Source organism: Homarus americanus, unplaced genomic scaffold, assembly GCF_018991925.1.
Source record: "Homarus americanus isolate GMGI-L3 unplaced genomic scaffold, GMGI_Hamer_2.0 scaffold36188, whole genome shotgun sequence".
Classification (NCBI taxonomy): domain Eukaryota; kingdom Metazoa; phylum Arthropoda; class Malacostraca; order Decapoda; family Nephropidae; genus Homarus; species Homarus americanus.
In genome coordinates, this window is record NW_024718183.1 from 2583838 (window position 1) to 2606282 (window position 22445).

General features: G+C 44.7%; 2 protein-coding genes across 5 annotated transcripts in view; one reads left to right on the plus strand and one right to left on the minus strand.

Annotated features, from left to right (window-relative positions):
- Positions 1-3249: 3249 nt before the first annotated feature.
- Positions 3250-5266, minus strand: LOC121859311 (putative mediator of RNA polymerase II transcription subunit 26). The gene is made up of 3 exons (XM_042356106.1): positions 5147-5266; positions 3824-4461; positions 3250-3697 (listed from the first exon to the last, which is right to left on the minus strand). The coding sequence occupies exons 1-3, from the start codon at positions 5264-5266 to the stop codon at positions 3250-3252; spliced, it is 1206 nt and encodes a 401-aa protein (XP_042212040.1).
- A 12255-nt stretch (positions 5267-17521) lies between these two features.
- LOC121859250 (ras-related protein Rab-5C-like) overlaps positions 17522-22445 on the plus strand; it is a 31057-nt gene continuing 26133 nt past the window's right edge. For 3 of the 4 annotated variants that reach the window (XM_042355999.1, XM_042356001.1, XM_042356000.1), the window contains exon 1: positions 17741-17868. The gene's annotated coding sequence lies outside the window, so the exon portion shown is untranslated. Of the gene's footprint in view, positions 17619-17740; positions 17869-22445 lie in introns of those variants that run through there. The other variant, XM_042356002.1, reaches the window with a different exon arrangement.

Sequence of the window (22445 nt, forward strand, 5' to 3'; positions counted from 1 at the left end):
CCTGCAACTACTCGGGAAACGGCATCAACGGGGATTGGTAGACGCCACAGCCTCTGTCACTTCAGGCGTCTCACTACTGCACATCACCGACCGCACCTCCGTCATGAAATTCCTCATCGTCACAGGTTCATTGGTCAGCATCATCCCTCCCTCACTGCAAGACACATCAAAGCAACCCTCTTATGACTTGTTCGCTGCCAATGGTACCCCCATCGCCTCCTACGACGCACACATCCTCGCCTTAGACTTCGGTCTTCCCAAGACTCTGCGCTGGTCATTCGTGGTGGCAGATGTCTCTCAACCCATCCTTGGCTTCGATTTCCTCACCTTCCACAAGCTCAGCGTCGACCCAAGCCACCTCTGCCTCATCCATGAGCCTACAGCACACACAATCCAGGGTACACGTGCCGCACACACTGACACTATCACCTGCCTCTCGCCGCCCAACGAGTTCTCCCCCCTGCTCGAGAAGTTCAAGGAACTTTTCTCACCCCGAGTCTCTCCACCACCACCACCACCTACGTCGGGAATTTTCCACCACATCGAAACTAAAGGACCTCCAGTCTTCTCACGCCCTCGCCGCCTTCACCCTGAGCTCCTGAACGCAGCCAAGGCATAATTCAACAGACTCCTGCAAGACGGCATCATTCGACCTTCAGAGAGTCCCTGGGCATCGCCTCTTCACATGGTTCAAAAACCATCATCCAACGACTGGAGGGTATGTGGTGACTACAGAGCTCTGAACCTCATCACCAAACCTGACAGGTACCCTATCCCGCATGTCCAGGACTTCCACCACAAACTCCATGGCAAGACCATCTTCTCGAAGATCGACTTGGAGCGTACCTTCCACCATATCCCAGTAGCACCTGCAGATACCCAGAAGACAGTCCTCACCACTCCGTTTGTCTCTTCGAGTATGCCTTCATGAGTTTTGGTCTACGCAGTGCAGCCCAGACCTTCCAGGGGTACATGGACCACATGCTTCGCGACCTCGATTTTGCCGCTGTCTACATAGACAACATTCTCGTCGCATCTACGACACCTGCCGAGCATCATCACCACCTACTGCTCCTTTCTCCAATGCCTGCAGACCAACAACATGAAAGTTCACCCTACCAAGTGCGTCTCCGGAGCCTCGTCCATCGACTTCCTCGGTCACAGAGTCTCGCCGAGCGGCATCCAACCCCTACCACAGAAGGTAACTGCCATTAGGGAGTTCCCCAAACCTGAAATGGCGAAGAAACTTCGAGAATTCCTGGGTTTAGTCAATTACTACCACCGCTTCATTGCCCACTCTGCTACCGTCCTAGTCCCCCTCTACGATCTTCTCAAGGGACTCCCAAGGACGTCTCACAAGCCTCTCATTTGGACTCAAAAGGCTGTTACGGCATTCACGACTATCAAGCCTTACCCTCCTGGCTCACCCTGCACCCAACGCCCAGACCACTCTCACAACAGACGCGTCTTCTAATGCCGTGGGTGCCGTCTTACAACAGGAGAACAACGGAATTCTCATGCCCATTGCCTTCTTCTCACACCAGCTTCAACCACCACACCTCAAGTACAGCTCCTTCGATCGAGAACTCCAGGCCGTATACCCTGCTGTCAAGCATTTCCAGCACTTCCTCGAGGCCCGTCAGTTCACCATCTTCACCAATCACAAGCCCCTCTTCCACGCCTTCGCTTCAGCCTCCCAGTCACATACACTTCATGTCTTTTGCCACTTGGCTTACATTTCGGAGTTCACCAGCGACATCCAACACATAAAACGCAGCCACAACGAGATCGCTGACACCCTCTCTCGTTGTATATCCAGCATTCTTCCCTCATCTCCACCCATGGATTACAGACTGCTCGCCATGGCTCAAGAGAACGACGAAGACCTTGCAGCATACAAGACATCTCCCTCAGGTCTCGCCCTTCAAGAACTCCCTGTTCCTGGTACGAACATCAAGTTGTGGTGCGACATGTCCTGTGGGCAGCCTAGACCAGTCATGCCTCAAGTCCACCGCCGCGCTTTCTTCAACCGCATCCATGGTCTCAGCCACCCAGGTGTGCGGGCCTCCCAGCGCCTCCTCACGCAACGTTTCGTCTGGCCTGGCATCAAGGCCGATACTAGGAAATGGGCTGCCCAGTTCCTGGCCTGCCAGTCCTCTAAAATACATCGACACACGAGGGCTCCCTTAGAAACCTTTTCTATACCCAAAGGACGCTTCCAGGTAGTGCACCTCGACATCATGGGACCTTTTCCATCATCCTGCGGCAGCACCTACATCTTCACCTGCAATGACCGTTTCACCAGGTGGACAGAAGCCATTCCCATACCCAATGCTACAGCAGAGTCTGCCGTCCGTGCCTTCCTGTCCGGTTGGGTCTCCCGTTTCGGTCGTCCCACGACTGTCATCACTGACTGAGGAGCCCAGTTTGAGTCACAACTCTGGCACAGTCTCCTACAGTTCCTCGGCACTTCTAGGCGCCGCACTACTGCTTACCACCCTCAATCCAACGGCATGGTAGAGCGGTTTCACCGGCAGCTGAAGGACGCAATCAAGGCACAGCACGACCCCTACAGCTGGAAGGATGCTCTACCCTTAGTGCTCCTCGGCATCCGTGCATCACACAAGGAGGACATGGACTGCAGCCCAGCAGATCTCACCCTAGGCGAGCCCCTTCGCCTACCTGGAGACTTCTCACTCCCTCCTGACCTCGACCACCCCACTCCTGCCGTCCGTCACGACCTACTCCAAAAACTACAACAAACAGTTTCTGCATTCAGAGCTACTGCCCCACGCCAGCCTTCTCGGCGCCCTGAACACATCCCTCCTGCACTACTCAATGCCGAGTATGTCTTCGTCAGGCGTGATGCTCACCGCGACCCACTCCAACGCCCCTACGATGGACCCTTCCAGCGAAGTTCCTGGCGATCATCCACAATGACAGACACGACAGCATCAGCATAGACTGAGTGAAGCCAGCCACCTTATCCGTTGGGCCTCCAGCCCAGCATTACCCCTAACAAACTACGCCTTCACCAGTCTGCCCGCAGTTACCACTTGCAGCAACATTTAAGCACCTTCATCCTGAGGTATCCATTGCTCCTGTCAGACTCTTGCTGGCGTCCTTAACTCATGCTGTTCTTGGACCCTGCTGCTGTCGTGGTCTTGTGTTGTCTTGGACCCTGTTGTCGTGGACTTGTTGCTGTCTTGGACCTGCTGTTTGGACCCTCATGTTGTTAGAGGTCGGACCTCATGCTGTCTTGTGGACCTGCTGTTGTGCGGACCCTGTGCTGCTGGACCTGCTGTTGTGGACCCTGTTGAGGTCATGGACCTGCTGCTGTCGTGGACCCCAGTGCTGCTGTCGGACCTTGGTGTTGTCTTGGGTCCCTGCTGCTGTCGTGGACCTTGCTGCTGTCAGAATTTTCTGCTGCTGTCTTTGGACCCTGGCTGCTGTCGTGGACTCCTGTTGTTGGATCTTGCTGTTGTCAATTCTGCTGCTGTCTGGGACCCTGCTGCTGTTGTGGACCCTGCTGCTGTCTTGGACTTGCTGTTGTCTGGGACCTGCTACTTGGACCCTGCTGCTGCTGTCTGAGACCCTGTTGCTGTCTGGACTCCTGCCATGTCGGATTCTAAGCAGTTGTTCGTTCCTGCTGTTGTTGGAATCTCTGTTGCTGTCTGGGACTGGTTGCTGTCGGGACCTGTTGTCAGGGACTCATGTCGTTGGACCCTGGTTGCTGTCGTGGACCCTGCTGCTGTCGTATTCCTGCTGTCGTGGACCCTGCTGCTGTCATGGACCCTGCTGCTGTCGTGGACTGCCTGTCGACCCTTGCTGCTGTGGACCCTGTTGGGTTGTCGTGGACCCTCTGGTTGGTGGACCTTGCTGTTTGTGTGACCCTGTGCTTGTGGTATCTTGTTGTTGTTGTGGACTTGCTGTGGACTTGCTGTTGTTGGACCTCAGTTGCTGTTGGACCCTGCTGTTGTTGGGGACCCTGCTGCTGTCTTGGACCCTGTTGTTGTTGTGGACTTGCTGCTGTCGGACCCCTGTTGTTGGACCCTTGCTGCTGCTGTCGTGGGATCTTGCTATGGTCAGGGACTTGCTGCTGTTGACCCTTGCTGTCTGGACCTTGCTGTTGTCGTGGACCCTGCTGCTGTTTGGGACTTTGCTGTTGCTCGGACCGTTGCTGATTTGGGGACCCTGCTGCTGTTGGGGACCTTGTTGTTGTCTGGGGACCCTGCTGCTGTCGGGACCCTGCTGCTGTCGTGGGACCTTGTTGGGTTGTCTTGGACCCTGTTGCTGCTGTGGACCTTGTTGTTGTCTTGCTGTTGTGTGTGGATCTTGCTGTTGTCTTGGACTTTGCTTGTCTTTGGACTTGCTGTTGTCGGGACCCTGTTGTTGTCGTGACCCTGTTGTTGTCTTGGACCCTGCTGCTGTCGTGGACCCTTTGTTGTTGTCTTTGGGACCCTGTTGGGGTGGTTGCTTGGATCTCTGTTGTTAGGTGACCTTGTTGCTGTCATGGTCATGGACCCTTGCTGTTGGTGACCTGCTGCTGTCAGACCCTGCTGTTGTCGTAGACCCTGCTGCTGTCGTAATCTGCTGCTGTCGGGACCCCTGGCGTTGTCGTGGACCTCCTTTCCCCCCAGCCCCACACAGGTTTCGTGGGTTTATTGATGGAGTCGTCACCCGAGCGGCTGTGAGTCGTAAGGCTAAGACTCATGTTCTGTATGTATCAGTTATGGGATACAACCTGCCAAATAACTAAAGTTTCTAAGCGTGCCGATACGATACGAAGTCTTTAGGTTAAGAGGTGAAAGACATAGGAGTTGAAGGAAAAGTGGTGAAACTGGAAATATAGTAGGGAGTAGAAACGCCACCAACCAGATTGCTTATCTTTTTCTTATTGGTGTTTATCTCGCCCTGTTCCCTGGAGGAGGTGGGGAGATTATGAGGATGCTTCCCAACTGCTGACTGATGATCATGTTCGCTTTCTTACCAGCCAATTACTTACAGCCAGCGACGCTGCACAGGATTCAAGCCCCAGGTGCGGACGAAGGAGTAGTATTGTTGAGTGAGTTCGAGCTGAAGATCTCAGCTAGGGATTAGCACTCCTGTCCTCTCACTGTACGGTGATTGGCTCTACATTTCACACCTGTGTTCTTGATCCCTTGAGCAGTTGTACTGCTAGACCTGAACTGTGAAGACCACCTCTGCTGCCGTTGTTGGCCATCTTCCTGACCTGACGATCCACCACTATACTGCCAGACAACATCTTCATGCAATTTCTGGTTTATCGATCAGTAGTTGCCCTCCCACTGGTGGTGGAGTGACCCACACTCCAGCTGAGAGCAGCAGAAGCGATATCTCGCGGGGCTTGGAGCTCTTTTCCTCTACTGCTATTTTTCCTTTTTTTTCACTCTGGCCTGGGGACCTGCACCTCAAAAGTACTGTCTCCAGTGGTCCCCAGAATCTGCTCAACACCTCCCAGGAGATTTTCAGAACACAGAAAGGGGTTGAGCAAGAAACCGTCCAGCCCATTCTTTCCAGGAAAATGTGATCGTTGGTCCACCTGGAAAGAGGGTAAAATCCTATCCTTCCCTTAACAGGCACACTTAGTCTATTGCCTATAAGTGAGCAGTCATAGTCAATGCTCCTGAGAGAGAAGTCGAACTGACCACCAACAATATGCCTACATTACTCAACCGGAATAGGTAGGTCGGAAAAACACCATTTAACCACCGGTTGCGGAGTGCATACACTCAACCGCGACCCCCGCCTGAATCCAGCTTATCCCGACGACCCGAACCACGACAGGCTCCGCGACAGAGAAAGGATCAGCGCCGCGGGCCTTCCACGAAGCCCTGAAAAGCAATAACAACATCATCCTCCACTGCCACTCGCCTCCAAAAACTCCACCTCACCACCAGAAAGCACCAATGAAGATGGCGCAACTGACGAAGGCTTAAATACAAAAACGCCCACGTGCTTGGAAACGAAGGCTGCTCAAGCAGCCTTAAAAGGCACCCATCACCACCACCTGGTTTCACCCCCAACGACACCGCCAAAATTCCGGATCTCGAATGGAATGAAAACGACATATGCCATCAAGAGATGGAGAAATCCGAATCCACTGGCCAAGTTTCAGTAACCCAGGAGATGACGTTCACCCCAGCAAGGACCGCCGACCAATTCGACACTTTATTCCACCATCGTTGCATCAACCAAGCTAGACCTGCCCAGAAATCCGATGAAGTCGGTAGTCCTCTGGTACCCGCAAAGGAGCTACCCTCGAACCCCGGAGAACCTCACCTGAAGATCCAAGAGCTGAGATGCCTCCCCTGTCCGACAAGACGGTCACCACAAAATAAAAATAAGACACCGTGTCTCCCCCTGGGGATCTGGCCAAGAGGAGGCTCCTTCTGTCCCGGAGTCATGGTGCTTCAGATGCCAGAACAGAAAACCATCAGACATGCAAGCGCACGATGTGAAATCTATGAGTCTACATAGAAGCACGGCACACACTGCCTCACCAAGTAGAAAATGGGGGAAAATATGTTCTAAGTGTGCTTTTTAACTGCGGGGCAAACACCACACCTGAACCCTGGATGCTCCTGAAAGGGACAGGGTGAAATTCAAACCCTGACCAGCAAGAGACCGGCCCCCACTGCCTGCACACCAGCTCCCACTAGGCACCTTTCGTGTGAGGAACCCAGAGGCAAAAAACAAATGTGTCAACCTCCCTGTTGTCTACACTCCAAAATGTAGCCAGTTTCATTTCACTATTTACACACCAGCCACCCAAGCAGGACAACCACAATCAACAGAAAAAGGCAAAACAAGCACCAAGGCACCCGAAGGAATGGACATATCATCAGACTTGAAGCTAAGGTACTGACAACCTTCTGCGTGAGGGCCTAGTTTATCAATGCCAATACAAGATCCAGCCCACACAGCTCCAAACACTATGGGAGCACCATGTCGTTGCTGTGCTCCACACAATTCTCAGAGGGATTACAGTCCCCACAATGAGGAGATGAGCTGATAATTTCACACCCAAAAAGGCTACCTAGGGAACGAAGAGTGATAATGACAGCCTGAAAGAAATTGGATAAAGTCATCCCCTGAACCGGAACCACGACCCAGAAGGGCAAAAAATGCATATCATGAAGATATAAACCTGATCTAGTCAATCGATTCTGAACATATCCACTAGAGGACCAAACCAGAAGTCCCTTGATGAAAACAGTGGAACATCGAAGACCCTAAACATCCTTGTTATTAAATAATTAGGCATCAAAAACAAGAAACATCTCTCCTGCAAGAAAACAAAGAGCTACACAAGCTTTCATGATACTATACTGCTACAAGAAAATGACTTCTGCAAGAAATACCACTGTCAAACCATGGTTACAAGACATACAGGAGGCATTTCATGCAGGAATGCACCAAGAGAGATGATCTTGGTTTATCAAGCATATCTTCCTCAGAGATCATGCAGCAATTTCATAAAAACATTGAGACAGCCAGGTCAAGCCAAAGCAACCTCCAAGAACTACCCATGAACCTGCCCTACAACATTCACAAGAACCTAAGGGCTCACTTGAGGTGACTCACTTATCACCAGCTGCTGACCACGCCACACCATAGGAGGATTTCAATGCACATCATCCCTTCCTAAGCTTGTAAGTCTCCTACATAAATGAAGCATTTTATCACACCCTTTCAAGACATTACACCTGAGATTTCAGCCTCCTGCTCACTGGAGAGCCCACCACATTAGAGAGGAGGAAGGCTAAATCTGAATCTTCGCCCTAGTGACTACAGCCTCCCAAGGCACCTGCTGACCTGAAGGACCACTTTGGTTAACATTGAAGGTAACCCCAACCCACCTTCAGAGATGGAGATACAATACTGCAGATTGAAGAAACACTGTTATGCAACATGAAGACAGCACCTGTGATTAAGACAACTTCCTCACCAACAATTGGTTTGAGGTTTCAATTAAGCGGTGAAGAGGCTATCCCAAAATAAAAACCCACATCAAGATATATAATGACGACGTTGGCATCAATGGTCCCAGGGCAAGAATCATAGAGTGAACACAGCCAAGAAACTATGATGATCCTGATGAAGAAACAGACATCTCCTGTCATAGTTAAGAAGGAAGGAAGAAAATGCAGTTAGTTAAGTCTTTGAATCACTAAATAAATTCCTTTGCAAGATAAAGTCTAGACCAAGGGCATTCAAACACCAACACCACTAACTCATCCCAGCAGAAGAGAAGCTGAGAGATTTGCAAGACTGTTTCTAATTATATATGAAAAAACCTCAGAGGATATGAGGAGGAACATGGCGTTGTGATGAGGCCGACTCTGAGAAGTGTCGGAAGAGGTTTTAAACAGTGAAGATGACACCGACATTGTCTAACCGCAAGAACCCAGAAGTCGATAAAACGGCGGGATGCAGCACCAGGGCTGATATGATAATCTTCTATGATTTTCTCTTATGCCGGTAAGGGACACGAGGTTTTGCTGTGTTTGAAGCCATATGTTAGTAAAGATTTTCACTGGATGAAGCAGATATGCAGTGCCCATTCTGTAGCCCAGAGAACCAGAATAAACTGGAGACCATCTCTTTTTCAGTTGCAGATAAAGACGGGAAAGAATGGGTTTCAACCGCTCAAGTGGAAGGTAGAGCCCATGACTGTCCAATTTTGGCTGTACCGAGAACACCGCTGAGAATACAACATCGTCGGGTACCTGCGTTGGGGACAACAAACAGCTCTGGTGGTCTTCGACGGAGTATTCTTCGAACTAGCAAATCGATCTGGCCATTATAACTACGCTTGCTGAAAAAAGGTCAGGAAGGTTGCTATTATCCAAACTACCCACACAGAGAAGCAGAGTACGCTTTCAGGAGCAACCAAGTTGCTAGGTCCGTGAAACGAACCCAAAGGTGGCATCCCAGTCCACGCTGTTCAATGTCATGATGGAAAAATCTTGTCAGACCTTTGATTAAACAGCCAAGCTCTATGCGGCAGACGACTTACAGCTCATAGCAAAGAGTATGTATATGAACATACAAAATCAACTAATAAAGAAGAGTGCAACAAACTTGACTCAAGATAAATCCAGCTAAGTCGAAAGCATTCTATTAATACCCAGACAAGATGCTCTCCTACAAACACGCCGGTAGTCTGGACCCAACGCCCACCAGTGTCTTGGAATCTGGTTCGACCAGAAACTCACTTTCAAGTCAAATCGAGTATCTAGGTACAGGACGAAGAGCAGACACAATATAATGAGGTTCACTGTTAAACCAGGAGCAAACCTTCATGTGCTCAAAGCCTACTACACGGCCGCCATCAGATCGCTGGTGGTGCTCCAGCACTTGGTGGACTGAGAGAAGACCAGATAGCTGAGCAAAGTTATCCAAAATAATGCTCTCAGGACCATGCTCGAGCACCCATGTGGGACCAGAATTTGCAATTTGCAAATAGAAATTGAACTACCACCCTGGCAGTACGAGTCAAGCAGGCAGCCGGTCTCTGCCAAAATCTGTAGATCAGATAAGCCCATGATGCCAAATGCGAATCAGTGCCTCCCTCACCGACCACAGAGTGCGAGGAGCCACCCTGTAATGAGGCAAGGAGGTCATCCGCAACTGCAAGCAGAAACACTCGTCAAGAACAACCTAAGACACGGACAGGTTACGTTGTTCCTCCACCATGGAGCCTCCACCAGCCACACTCAAAATTACCGACCTGGGTATAGTAAAGCCAACTCCAGAAGGAGGACCTCAAAAGAATAACTCTGGAAGCCATAGCTACCGAGACACCGGCTGATGCAGCATTCATTTACAGACGGCTCGGTGGACCCAAACATCATACATCCGGAGCGGCTCTTCTACACCCAAGGTCAGACCCTCCAATGAAGACTTTCTAATGACTGCTTCCACCCTTTATAAACAGAGTTGGTAGCAATCTCAAAGGCCTACAACACGCTGCAACACAACACAGCCAGTCATAATTGACATGACTCGAAAACAGCTATGCATGCTGCAACACAGTCAACCAGAGACAACGTCCACATCATAACCTCGATCCTCGCACAGCTAGGGCTTCCAAAGACAAAACCGCCCAGTCGTTTAGCACTGGATTCCCAGTCATGTAGGGATCGGGGCTTGGCAGACGAAGCAGCCAGCGCAGCCACACGTTCTAGAAGCGTACATTCAAGTTCCGCAAGCGTGCGATCAAGAATCACCTCAGAAAGACTACCAAGCCCACATCCAAAGAGCTCTTTCACGCATTCAACGCTGGTTCCCAATCAGCCAAATAGTAATTCTGGCGGCTAGCAAAAGGAACCACTTTCGCGGACAAGAAAATACCAAGACAAACCTCAAGTTAGCTTCATCGGCTACGACTTACAAAGTGTTCTGGCAGACGATCGGAAATGTCGTCATGGAATGCACCTGTCAGGAGCCAGCAGCCAATCCACTGAACACTATTCTCGACTGCGAAGTCACAAAGTCTCGAAACAGAATTCAAAACTTCCAAGAAGAACACACAACACCAGTGGCCACTCTAACCCGAAAGGTCCGACAAACCACATTCACTACCTTCTCCGGGTCATCACACGATACCCACCACCCAGATAGCTTAGGAAGTATCCTCCCCAGCAAGTGCGGACCCCAGTTCAGGCGCGCCACTCCTGAAACCTGACCATGTCCAGAGGTGGTAGTGTTAACACCGAGGGTCGGTCACACTTGCAACCTGCAGTATCCTTTCATACTGCAGGTAGGGACAACCTCAATCCCAATCGGGTCTGGCTGCCAGAGCTCCAGCCGGAACCGCCAAACGGGCCGCCACAGGCAAGGGCCCGTCGGACTTCTGACCAACAATCTCAACAACAACAACAGCATGGGAGGTCATTCTACTTTACCTCTGACCAGCAAGACCTCTCAACAGCACCTCACCAACCAGCCCCTCAGAGCTTCACCCAATAGGACCTCTGAGCGCTTTCTACACACACAACAGTATATATATATATATATATATATATATATATATATATATATATATATATATATATATATATTAAAGAAAACGCATTGTGAGTTTTTATTCTACCTCCATCCTGAGTGTGAGATATCTTAAATGTGCGTACGTATGTGAGCCCATACAAAGAGATAATAGACAAGCAAAGAGAATTTGACAACTGGCCACATACAGTACGCTACAGTAGTAGTAGTAGTATTTGTAGTAGTATTAGTGATGGTAAAAATAACATTGTTAGAACTTAGTAGTTACACTGTTCCTAGATGTAGTAAAATCATGTACTGAACGGATAAGACAGGCTTACAGGGGAGAAGGGGGGAGGTAAGTTTAAAAAACAGATAGTAAATATATCGAATAAAACCACATAAATAAAACAGAATTTGGGCCAAGGAAGAATCACTTGGTGGCCGGGGATCGCTCCTTTCCTAAGCTAGGGACTGGGTACTGTCTGCTACAGATGATATCTGTTACGTCACAGTGTATTGTTTACTGTCACCATGGGACCCGATAATATACACTTCATGGCCGACGTCTCGATTACTGTGACTCAACACCTACAGTAGATTCGTTATTGATAGAGAAAGGAAGTCTGTAAGGTACAAGAACGCAGACACTACGCTGAATATCATAACTAGTAAAATGACCCATTTGATAGATAAATATATACCCAAGACCAAACCCAGTGCTTCTAAGAATACGAGGATCCTACACATGGGTTGGGTCAAACGATGAGCAAGACAGGAGGATGTATGCAAGAGCCAGAAACCAAGCAAAGATAGAGTGTAGGAGGGCTGAAAAGGAGTTCCAAAGGGTGGTTGCACGCGAGGTCAAGTCAAACCCAAAGGCGTTTTACCGCTATGCAAAGTCGAAATTGAAAACGCGAGTAGGAGTATCAGACCTGAGGCTTGAAGATGGTAGTTACGCAGATTCTGACCAGGATAAAGCTGAGGCATTGAACAGCTTCTTTTCCTCAGTGTTCACAAGAGAGGATGCAACTAACCTTCCTGCGTTTGAGGACAGACGTACTGGACACAGCACTGACCCACATTGTGCTCACAGAAGAGGTATTAGAAATAAACTGTCCAGGCTAAAAGTCCATAAGAGTCCCGGACCTGACATGGTGCATCCTAGAGTGCTCAGAGAGCTGTGCAACGAGCTTGCAGAGCCCCTGAAGATCCTGTTTTGTAAATGCCTGGATGAACAAATGGTCCCCAGTGAATGGAAAGTGGCTTATGTGAGTCCTATCTTCAAGAAGGGCGATTGTCACTCCACGAACAACTATAGACCGGTGAGCCTGACCAGCATAATATGTAAAGTACTTGAGAGTATTATCAGAGATGCCGCAATGGAACATCTAATACGAAACAACCTTGTAAAAGATTGCCAACACGGTTTTATACCGGGGCATTCTTGCTTAACACAATTGCTCAATGCTCAAGGTATTGGATATTTGGACCCATACTCTGGAACGGGGTGGTAATATCGACAATATTTACCTAGATTTTGCCAAGGCTTTCGACAGTGTACCCCACGAAAGGCTGAAAATCAAACTGGAAGGGTACTGAATTTGGGGAAATGTCCTAGCGTGGATAGAAGACTTTCTACATGACCGCAAGCAGTGTGTGGTGATTAATGGCACGAAATCGTCATCTGTACCTGTCACAAGTGGGGTACCACAGGGCAGTGTATTGGGCCCGCTGTTGTTTGTTTGTTTCATAAATGACATCCTGAAGTTGTACTCTCCTCCATACAAATGTTTGCCGATGACGCCAAGTTATTTCGGGAAATTAAGAACCAAGCGGACTGTGAAGAGCTGCAGAAGGACCTCTGTGGGCTCCAGGAATGGTCGAAGAAATGGCTGCTGAGATTCAATGTCACGAAGTGTAAGAGGATGCACCTGGGGCGTACCAACGTTAAGGAGGCGTATCATATGTCCCAACGGGATGAAGAAACTGCACTAGTTGAGACTGTGTGTGAGAAGGACCTAGGTGTGTATGTTGACAATGAGCTGAAGTTCTCGGGCCATTGCGAGAAGTAGGTAAATCAGGCAAATAAATTATTGGGTCTTTTAAGAAGGTCGTTCAGATATCTAGACGGTCCGTCCTTCGTAACGATCTTCAGGAGTGAAGTGCTTCCCATCTGGAGTACTGTCACCCCATCTGGTCCCCGAGATATGATAGGGACTGTCAGTTGGTTGCCACCAGACTGGTGCCTGCACTTCGGCACCTCAGCTACCCTGAGAGATTGGAGCGCCTGAACTTGCCTAGCTTATACTACAGACGGGCAAGGGGGGACCTAGTTGAGGTGTATAAGCATCTCAGGGGGCACTACTCAGTTGAGTGTCCTTACTTGGAACTGGCGGACGCTCGCCCCACAAGGGGTCACAGCTCAAGATTGAAGAAGCCGTAAGTCCAGAAAACCGTGAGGGCAAACTTTTTCGGAGTGAGGGTTGTAAACTCTTGGAACAATCTACCAGAGAGTGTTGTGACGGCACCGAGTGTGAGCTCTTTCAAGACAAGACTTGACCAACACTGGAGCGGGTTCAGGTACATTCAGGAGCCGGTGCATGCCCAGTATTTGTCAATAGTGCGTGACAGAGACGTGACCGATCGCCCGGGCTGCTAGCGAGCCGATCTTTTGGTGAAGAAGATAAATGAAAATAGACGTGACCGATCGCCCAAGCGGCTAACAAGCCGATCAGTAGCGAAGAGGATAAAAGAAAAAGAGTGTGAAGTGAATCCTTTTGCTGCCTTTCGATGAGTGTGAAGTTAATCCTTTCGCTGCCTTTCTGTGAGTGCTAAGTTAATCCCTTTGCTGTCTTTCGATGAGTGTGAAGTTAATCCTTTTGCTGCCTTACTGTGAGTGTGAAGTTAATCCCTTTGCTGTCTTTCTGTGAGTGTGAAGTTAATATTTTTTGCTGTCTTTCTGTGAGTGTGAAGTTAATCCTTTTGCTGCCTTTCTGTGAGTGCTAAGTTAATCCTTTTGCTGCCTTTCTGTGAGTGCTAAGTTAATCCCTTTGCTGTCTTTCTGTGAGTGTGAAGTTAATCCTTTTGCTGTCTTCCTGTGAGTGTGAAGTTAATCCTTTTGCTGTCTTCCTGTGAGTGTGAAGTTAATCCTTTTGCTGCCTTTCTGTGGAAGTGCTAAAGTTAATCCTTTGCTGCCTTTCTGTAGAGTGCTAAGTTAATCTTTTACTGTCACTTTCTGTGAGTGTAGAAGTCCAATCCTTTTGCTGTCTTCCTGTGAGTGTGAAAGTTAATCCTTTGCTGCCCTTTCTGTGAGTGTGAAATTAATCTTTGCTGTCTTCTAGAGTGTGAAAGTTAATCCTTTTGCTGCCTTTCTGTGAGTGTAAGAAATTTAATCCCCTTTGCTGCAGTGTTAATCCTACTATTTGGTGTAAGTTCATCTCTTTTTACTGTCTTTCTGTGAGTGTGAAGTTAATCCTTTGCTGCCTTTTCTGTGAGTGTGAAGTTAATCCTTTTGCTGCCTTTCTGTGAGTGTGAAGTTAATCCTTTGCCTGCTCATTAATCACTGGTGCAATTAATGTACACTGCTGTGAGTGTGAAGTTAATCCTTTGGCTGCCTTTCTGTGAGTGTGAAGTTAATCTTTTTGCTGCCTTTCTGTGAGTGTGAAGTTAATCTTTTGGCTGTCTTTCTGTGAGTGTGAATTTAATCCTTTTGCTGCCTTTCTGTGAGTGTGAAGTTAATCCTTTTGCTGTCTTTCTGTGAGTGTGAAGTTAATCTTTTTGCTGTCTTTCTGTGAGTGTGAAGTTAATCATTTTGCTGCCTTTCTGTGAGTGTGAAGTTAATCCTTTTGCTGTCTTTCTGTGAGTGTGAAGTTAATCCTTTTGCTGCCTTTCTGTGAGTGTGAAGTTAATCCTTTTGCTGCCTTTCTGTGAGTGTGAAGTTAATCCTTTTGCTGTCTTTCTGTGAGTGTGAAGTTAATCTTTTTGCTGCCTTTCTGTGAGTGTGAAGTTAATCCTTTTGCTGCCTTTCTGTGAGTGTGAAGTTAATCCTTTTGCTGTCTTTCTGTGAGTGTGAAGTTAATCCTTTTGCTGTCTTTCTGTGAGTGTGAGAGATTAATCCTTTTTTACATCTTTCTGCTGGGTGTAGAAGTTCATCCTTTTGCTGCTTTCTGTGAGTGTAAGTTAATCCTTTGCTGTCTTTCTGTGAGTGTGAAGTTAATCCCTTTGCTTCTGTCTTTCTGTGAGTGTGAAGTTAATCCCTTGGCTGCCTTTCTGTGAGTGTGAAGTTAATCCTTTTGCTGTCTTTCTGTGAGTGTGAAGTTAATCCTTTTGCTGCCTTTCTGTGAGTGTGAAGTTAATCCTTTGGCTGCCTTTCTGTGAGTGTGAAGTTAATCATTTTGCTGCCTTTCTGTGAGTGTGAAGTTAATCTTTTTGCTGCCTTTCTGTGAGTGTGAAGTTAATCCTTTGGCTGCATTTCTGTGAGTGTGAAGTTAATCCTTTGGCTGCCTTTCTGTGAGTGTGAAGTTAATCTTTTTGCTGCCTTTCTGTGAGTGTGAAGTTAATCTTTTGGCTGTCTTTCTGTGAGTGTGAATTTAATCCTTTTGCTGCCTTTCTGTGAGTGTGAAGTTAATCCTTTTGCTGTCTTTCTGTGAGTGTGAAGTTAATCTTTTTGCTGTCTTTCTGTGAGTGTGAAGTTAATCATTTTGCTGCCTTTCTGTGAGTGTGAAGTTAATCCTTTGCTGTCTTTCTGTGAATGTGAAGTTAATCCTTTGCTGCCTTTCTGTGATTGTGAAGTTAATCCTTTTGCTGTCTTTCTGTGAGTGTGAAGTTAATCCTTTTGCTGCCTTTCTGTGAGAGTGAAGTTAATCCTTTTGCTGCCTTTCTGTGAGTGTGAAGTTAATCCTTTTGCTGTCTTTCTGAGTGTGAAGTTAATCCTTTGCTGCCTTTCTGTGAGTGTGAAGTTAATCCTTTTGCTGTCTTTCTGTGAGTGTGAAGTTAATCCCTTTGCTGTCTTTCTGTGAGTGTGAAGTTAATCCTTTTGCTGCCTTTCTGTGAGTGTGAAGTTAATCCTTTTTGCTGCCTTTCTGTGAGTGTGAAGTTAATCCTTTTGCTGCCTTTCTGTGAGTGTGAAGTTAATCCTTTTGCTGTCTTTCTGTGAGTGTGAAGTTAATCCTTTTGCTGCCTTTCTGTGAGTGTGAAGTTAATCCTTTTGCTGTCTTTCTGTGAGTGTGAAGTTAATCCTTTTGCTGTCTTTCTGTGAGTGTGAAGTTAATCCTTTTGCTGCCTTTCTGTGAGTGTGAAGTTAATCCTTTTGCTGTCTTTCTGTGAGTGTGAAGTTAATCCTTTTGCTGCCTTTCTGTGAGTGTGAAGTTAATCCTTTTGCTGTCTTTCTGTGAGTGTGAAGTTAATCCTTTTGCTGTCTTTCTGTGAGTGTGAAGTTAATCCTTTTGCTGCCTTTCTGTGAGTGCTAAGTTAATCCTTTTGCTGCCTTTCTGTGAGTGTGGTTCTTTTTTTAATTTAGAAACAAAATGGTTTAGTTTTATAATTCCACATGTTTCATTCTCCGTTAAGGTAATTTGGTGTTCTAATAGCGCGCGGTCTTCAAGATATTTAGGTTAAGTTAGCTTAGGTTAGGTTAAGTTAAACAAGTTAGGTTAGATTAGGTTAGGTCAGTTTAGGCTAGACTGGAGATATCTTTGTAGACCGCACGCTATAGTAGCACCAGTAATTTTCCATTTTCTCACATTTTTACAATAAAGTATTTTCACATACTTTATAAGCAAGTGAGTGTTTAAATGCCATCCTTTTATTTGAAGATGTATACTGTATTTTATAAGTTGGAATTCTCTAATCATTATTATTTCATTTGTTTCTCAGACAAACAAACTTATACACGTTTTAATTTTACAGTTATTTATCTTGTTGTGTTTTAAAAGTTGGTGGATTACTGTAATTACTAACCCATTGACGCGCTGAAAGACCTAAGTTGTTGAAACTTAACACCAATTTTACAGCTACTTTATGAAACAAAACATGTTAATATTTTAAAGCTTACAGCATGCACAATAATTTAAACAAAGAAAAATTGCCGAACTAAGTTGTTTATGGAACGTTTAAGTAACATCGAAGTTTTGAAAAGAATAACACCTGTACTTCATGATATTTAAATAATTTTCGAACACTATGAAGATGAGTAATACTGTACATGGTTAACTTACATTAAAATTAGATAAATATAACTAACCAGTTATCATATACTTAATTTAATTGAAGAAGTATGGTGTCATCAAAAGTATAAAGATATGGTTTTTTTCACAGCAACTCATCACAGGAAGGAGAAACAACGTTGATACTCCACTACTGCAACTAATATTCTGGGAACTCAAGTAAGTGACGTAATTAAGGAGTATCATAGCTCACACTCATGACTTGACCAAGGAGGTTCAAGGTAAGGAGTACTGTCAGGAGAGCAGCTCATAGGATACCGGGCTCATTCCTTTACCAGTCTGACTTTGATCTTCCTTGGTTAGTCTTCACCATCACAACACTGCGCGGAGGAACACTTAAAGTAGTCCCAGATAAAACGTAATAATATTCTTACTAAGGTACGTAAGATCTAATATTCTGTTTAAATTAGTAAATAAAATTAATAAAGAGATATATATGATCGAATTATATTTTGCTGAGAATGAAATATGTGAAAAGAAAATATAATTGTTAGGGGAGGGCGGAGGAGGAAATGGGCGAAAGGTTGTTGTGTGGTTGATCCTAAGGGGTGGAACGTCATTGTTGATATTTTGTGCGTTTGGGCATTTAGTTTTCGTTTTAAGTCTTCATTAACACTCATTTGTACAGGTAAGGATAAAAAACTGTACATTCTATATTTGAGCTGACTGAAAATTGGTTTAAAATGTGTTTAGAGATAGGAAAAGTGCTTGTAAACATTTTGTTATGTGTCTTCCGCCCGCCCGTCACTTCAAGACCAGCTGATCAGAGGGCAGGGTTGAGGGCTGGGTTTAATTCCCCATGTAATATAGTCATTTGATTATCCCGTTGTCTATTTACAGCAGTATGTATAGTGTATTAACATCCGAACAGCATATGGTTTAAAGTAATTGGTATATTCACTTGACGTCATCACTAATAGACTATGGAGATGTATTCTACCAACTCGAGTTTCTCTTTATTTTGCTTTATAGGACTACGGTAATGTGGATTATGATGGAGAATATAACGTTCTTTTGGATGTTACATGTTTCAGGGAATATATTGTAAACTTTTACTAAATAATTATGCGTTATCTAGTAAGTTATGCTGGCATTTATATATAGTGTAATTGAAACCATTAGTAAGGTTAAGAATCTGGGTAAGTGATTGTTTTCATGTGATTATGTTTCGTACATGCAGTAAAGTTTAATATTAATGAGTTTGGAAATAAATAATGATTGTATCTGAGAGTTAAGGAACTTCAGTGTTTTCACCAGTCATGGTATTTTTGTAGTGCAACAACTCAATGTTTTTTTTACCTTTGTTTTGTAAAACCTACCAAAATGTGAGTTTAGGTTGTGCTAAAAATAAATTAAAATATGACAATGGTTAGATATCTGGAATTCTGAACTAGTATGGAGTTGTATTTTTTTTGGGGGGGGGGGGAATTCAAGACCGAGACGGATTTAGTTAGGGCTGTTACGTTGGTATTGTGAAATACAGTAGATGGTGATTTTATTGTTTTGATGGAATTCTGGGAGTGTACTGAACTGGATATTTTCCCATTGCTTTAAAATCATGAAACCATATCAAAATAATTAAACTTATTTCTGTATGCAGTATAGAATCAACATGTGTTCATATAAGTCACAGTGCAACATACATTATGCAGTAATTTAGATACATTTGGACTTCACGAACTGCACCTTGTGCATTGTAGAATACAAGTAATGATGGTCATGTCACTTTTGTTTTGTTTGTTTTTTCATTCACAATATACAGTACAGTAATAATGTCTTGGTTGGAAATACATTACTGTGTATTGTGTGGGCTCTTAATGTGCGTGTTATACTGTTTTCAATATTTTAAATATTTTTATAACAATTCAAAGTACAGTAGTTGACAGAAGTAATGGTACTTTGGGATTAAATTTGTTTTCAGTACTTCTTCCTTGGAAAAAAATTCCATCATCAACTTTAGTGTGTGTGTGTGTGTGTAGTAATAATAATAATAATATTAATAATAATAATAATAATAATAATAATTAACGGTTTATTGAAAGAGCATGGCAGCCGGAAGGCTGAAAATATACAATTACATAATTGGGGAATGGGTCTCTTGATTTACAAATGATATACAAGTACATAAGTGATACAAATATGATATATAATAATTAGGTGTTGATAATTTTTACAATGGTTGGGACTGGGCTGTTCTTATAGCAATTATTTCGTGTTCGTATGGGCTGGATGCGGTTGGGCAGGTGTGTGGCCACATGGCCAGGACAGTAGCTTGGGGCAATGCAGGTGTGCTCCATCCTTCAGGTTAGGTCTGGTGAAGCCGTGAGGTCAGGTCAGGTTAGGTCAGATCCAGCCACACTCAGTACTGCTGTGTTTTTGTGCTTTTCCTTGGAGTGCATTATAGGAACACTGTTTGGTAGTCAATCGTTCACTGATCACTTGAATGTTTTGCTGAATAAATCCTGGTGTAGTAAGGCTGGTAGGGCGTTGGGATATAGCAGGGGGAGGGGGGGTGGCCAAACAGACTCGGCCTGGCTGCTCAAACTGGGAGCGCCTTCAGGGCACGTCTTGTCTCGCTGGTGGTTGACAAGTGTGTGTGTGTGTGTGTGTGTGCTGTATCCTGATGTTAACCCCTTGTACACAGGGTCCGCTCTCAGCTGAATAGCACCATCTGGCGTTATCCACATAGAATATTAAAAGTGACGTCCTCGTAGTGAAAGGGTTAAGAAAAAGGCAGTGGCTAAATTACTGGTCATGGTAAAATAATCTGAGTCTAAATTAGCAGTCACGGTAATAGCTGACAGGCTGGTTTGAGCTATTTGGTACATAAATATCATAAGTTATGTGTTTTTTTGCATATTACAACAAATATTACTACTGTACAATATATCATTACTGTACTTCTATTACATAAACAATGATCCAGCAAATAGCCTAAGACAGCCTGTCAGCTGTTGCTGTGACGGGTTATTTAGCCTAACTGTAGAAGTAAAGGGATGCCACCCATTGCATTTAGCCAAAGCTTCCTCTTAATACCTTGTTTTATTTGTTTCTAATTATTTTTGAATGGAAGTGTGGTGGTTGAGTGCCTATAGTTCTCACTCCTTGTCCAATGGGTTGGTGGTTTGATCCCCGGGCACTCTCAGTCTACTTAGCTGTGAATGGGTTAAGGAAGTGAAAGCAGTGGAGTGCAGTATTGACCACACTGCCTCCATGCATACCAAAGGCATAGTATAAACTGCTGTATCCACACTGTCACTAATGGCCAGTTGTGCCCATGGGATCCACTTACACCTTTTCAATTGTTTTTAAATATTGTGAACATTTAACAACTTTTTAAGATCAAATATATATTTTTTGATGTTACCATAACTTATTATCTTGGGAGGAGTGGGAAATTTAAGACTGACACATCACTAAGGTGAAGCCGACTTTAAGTATAATCTGCATTGCATTTGTTTTTAATTATATTTTCTTTACAATATTATGGTTTGTCTTTTATGGGTAGTGGGCCTCATTTTTTTTCCCAAGTACTGTACATGTGTTTAGTATCCGGGCTGTACAGTAACAGGAAATTTGAAACTTGTTACTGAAAGGGTTTAGACTATTGACAATTGGTCAAATGCATTGTGATAAATATCAATGGCAGAGTGGCATCATTATTCAGATATTGTGGTTGGATTGGAGGGGCAGTGCTTCACCTCTGTGGCATCTGAAAAAGTTGGGTGCATGTGTATGATGGTGTGGTGTTCAATGTAGGTCTTCTCTGGTTTCCTTTGTTACTGGGTACTTGGGGAAACTTTGATAGTTGGACACAAAGCTCTTTTTCCAAATTTATTTCATAGCATAGTATGACCGTCTTACTTCTAATAATATACAGGATATCTTTTTTCTTCTTCAATTGTATGCATACAGTTGTAAAGAGACCACATTGAGAAAATTTTTCCATTTATGCTCTGTTCCTGTTGATACCCTGATCTTTTTGTAAATTAGTGAAATCCACACTCTTAAGTAGATCCCACATGTATAGTATATGGTGATAGATCCTTTCTTCATAGCCATCTTTATTTTTCCCCCATATGATAGTGTACCTGCAGCCATCTTCCTGCGGATAGCTTGAACATCACATCAACTTTAAACTCTTATCTTACAGCCACCATTCACTGGGAAAATGCATTCTAAACTACAGTACTGTGTACTATTAACCATTTCTTCCAAGTACAGTACAGTAAGATAAATTTAAGCAGTCTCCATATCTATCAACTAATGAATTAGTAAAATAAGTAATCATACTGGTAGTAAAAAAAAACTGCATCACTTTAGCATATTTTCATTGTCATTCTGGGGAAAATTACAAAAAGGGCAAAATTATTTTTTACATCTAAGGATTTTTCGTTTGTATATTGAATCATGGGACAAGATGTAATTTTTCATAAACTGAGCCTTTTTTAATCGTAGACTGCCTGTACAGTACAGTACAGCTGGCGGATTTTTATTTCGCGGTCCTCTATTATTCGCAGATAACACCCTGGATGTACCCAAGAATGTCTGTGGGTACTTTTAAAGTTGCCGGCATTTTCGCTTCTGGGACAGGGAGCCATTAGTTCTAGAGACAGTAATTTCCTTTACCTGTGTTGTAAATATGTGTGTGTGTAGACACGCACACAGAAAACATATACAAATAAATAATAATGGGAAAATACTCTCACAAATAATCAGAAACCAATTATTAAAAATGTGAGTGTACCCTCAAGTCCGTGCTTTATTAATAAAGTAATAAAGCATGGACTTGAGGGTAGGCTGCCACGTTTTTAATAAATTTGTTTCCGATTATTTGTGAGAATATTTTCTCATTATACTGTATTATATATTTATATGTGATTTGTGTGTACACACACACACTCACACATATGCAATACATGTACAAGTAAAAAAAATAATTGCAAATGTTAATTGCGGATTTGGCGATTCACGGCCATTTTGAGAACCTAACCCCCGTGAATTTTAGGGACCCCCTGTACTGTATATGGAATGATTCCGACTCCCACACCACTTGGAGAAATGGAATTTTAATGTAAACGGTTACAAGAGAGGATTGATAAAAGTCTCACAATTATAAACTTTGTAAGGACAGTACAGTAGATGCCTGTACAGGTGTTATTAACCATTCATGTGGTAAAGTTCACTTTTCTCACCCTGAGTTTA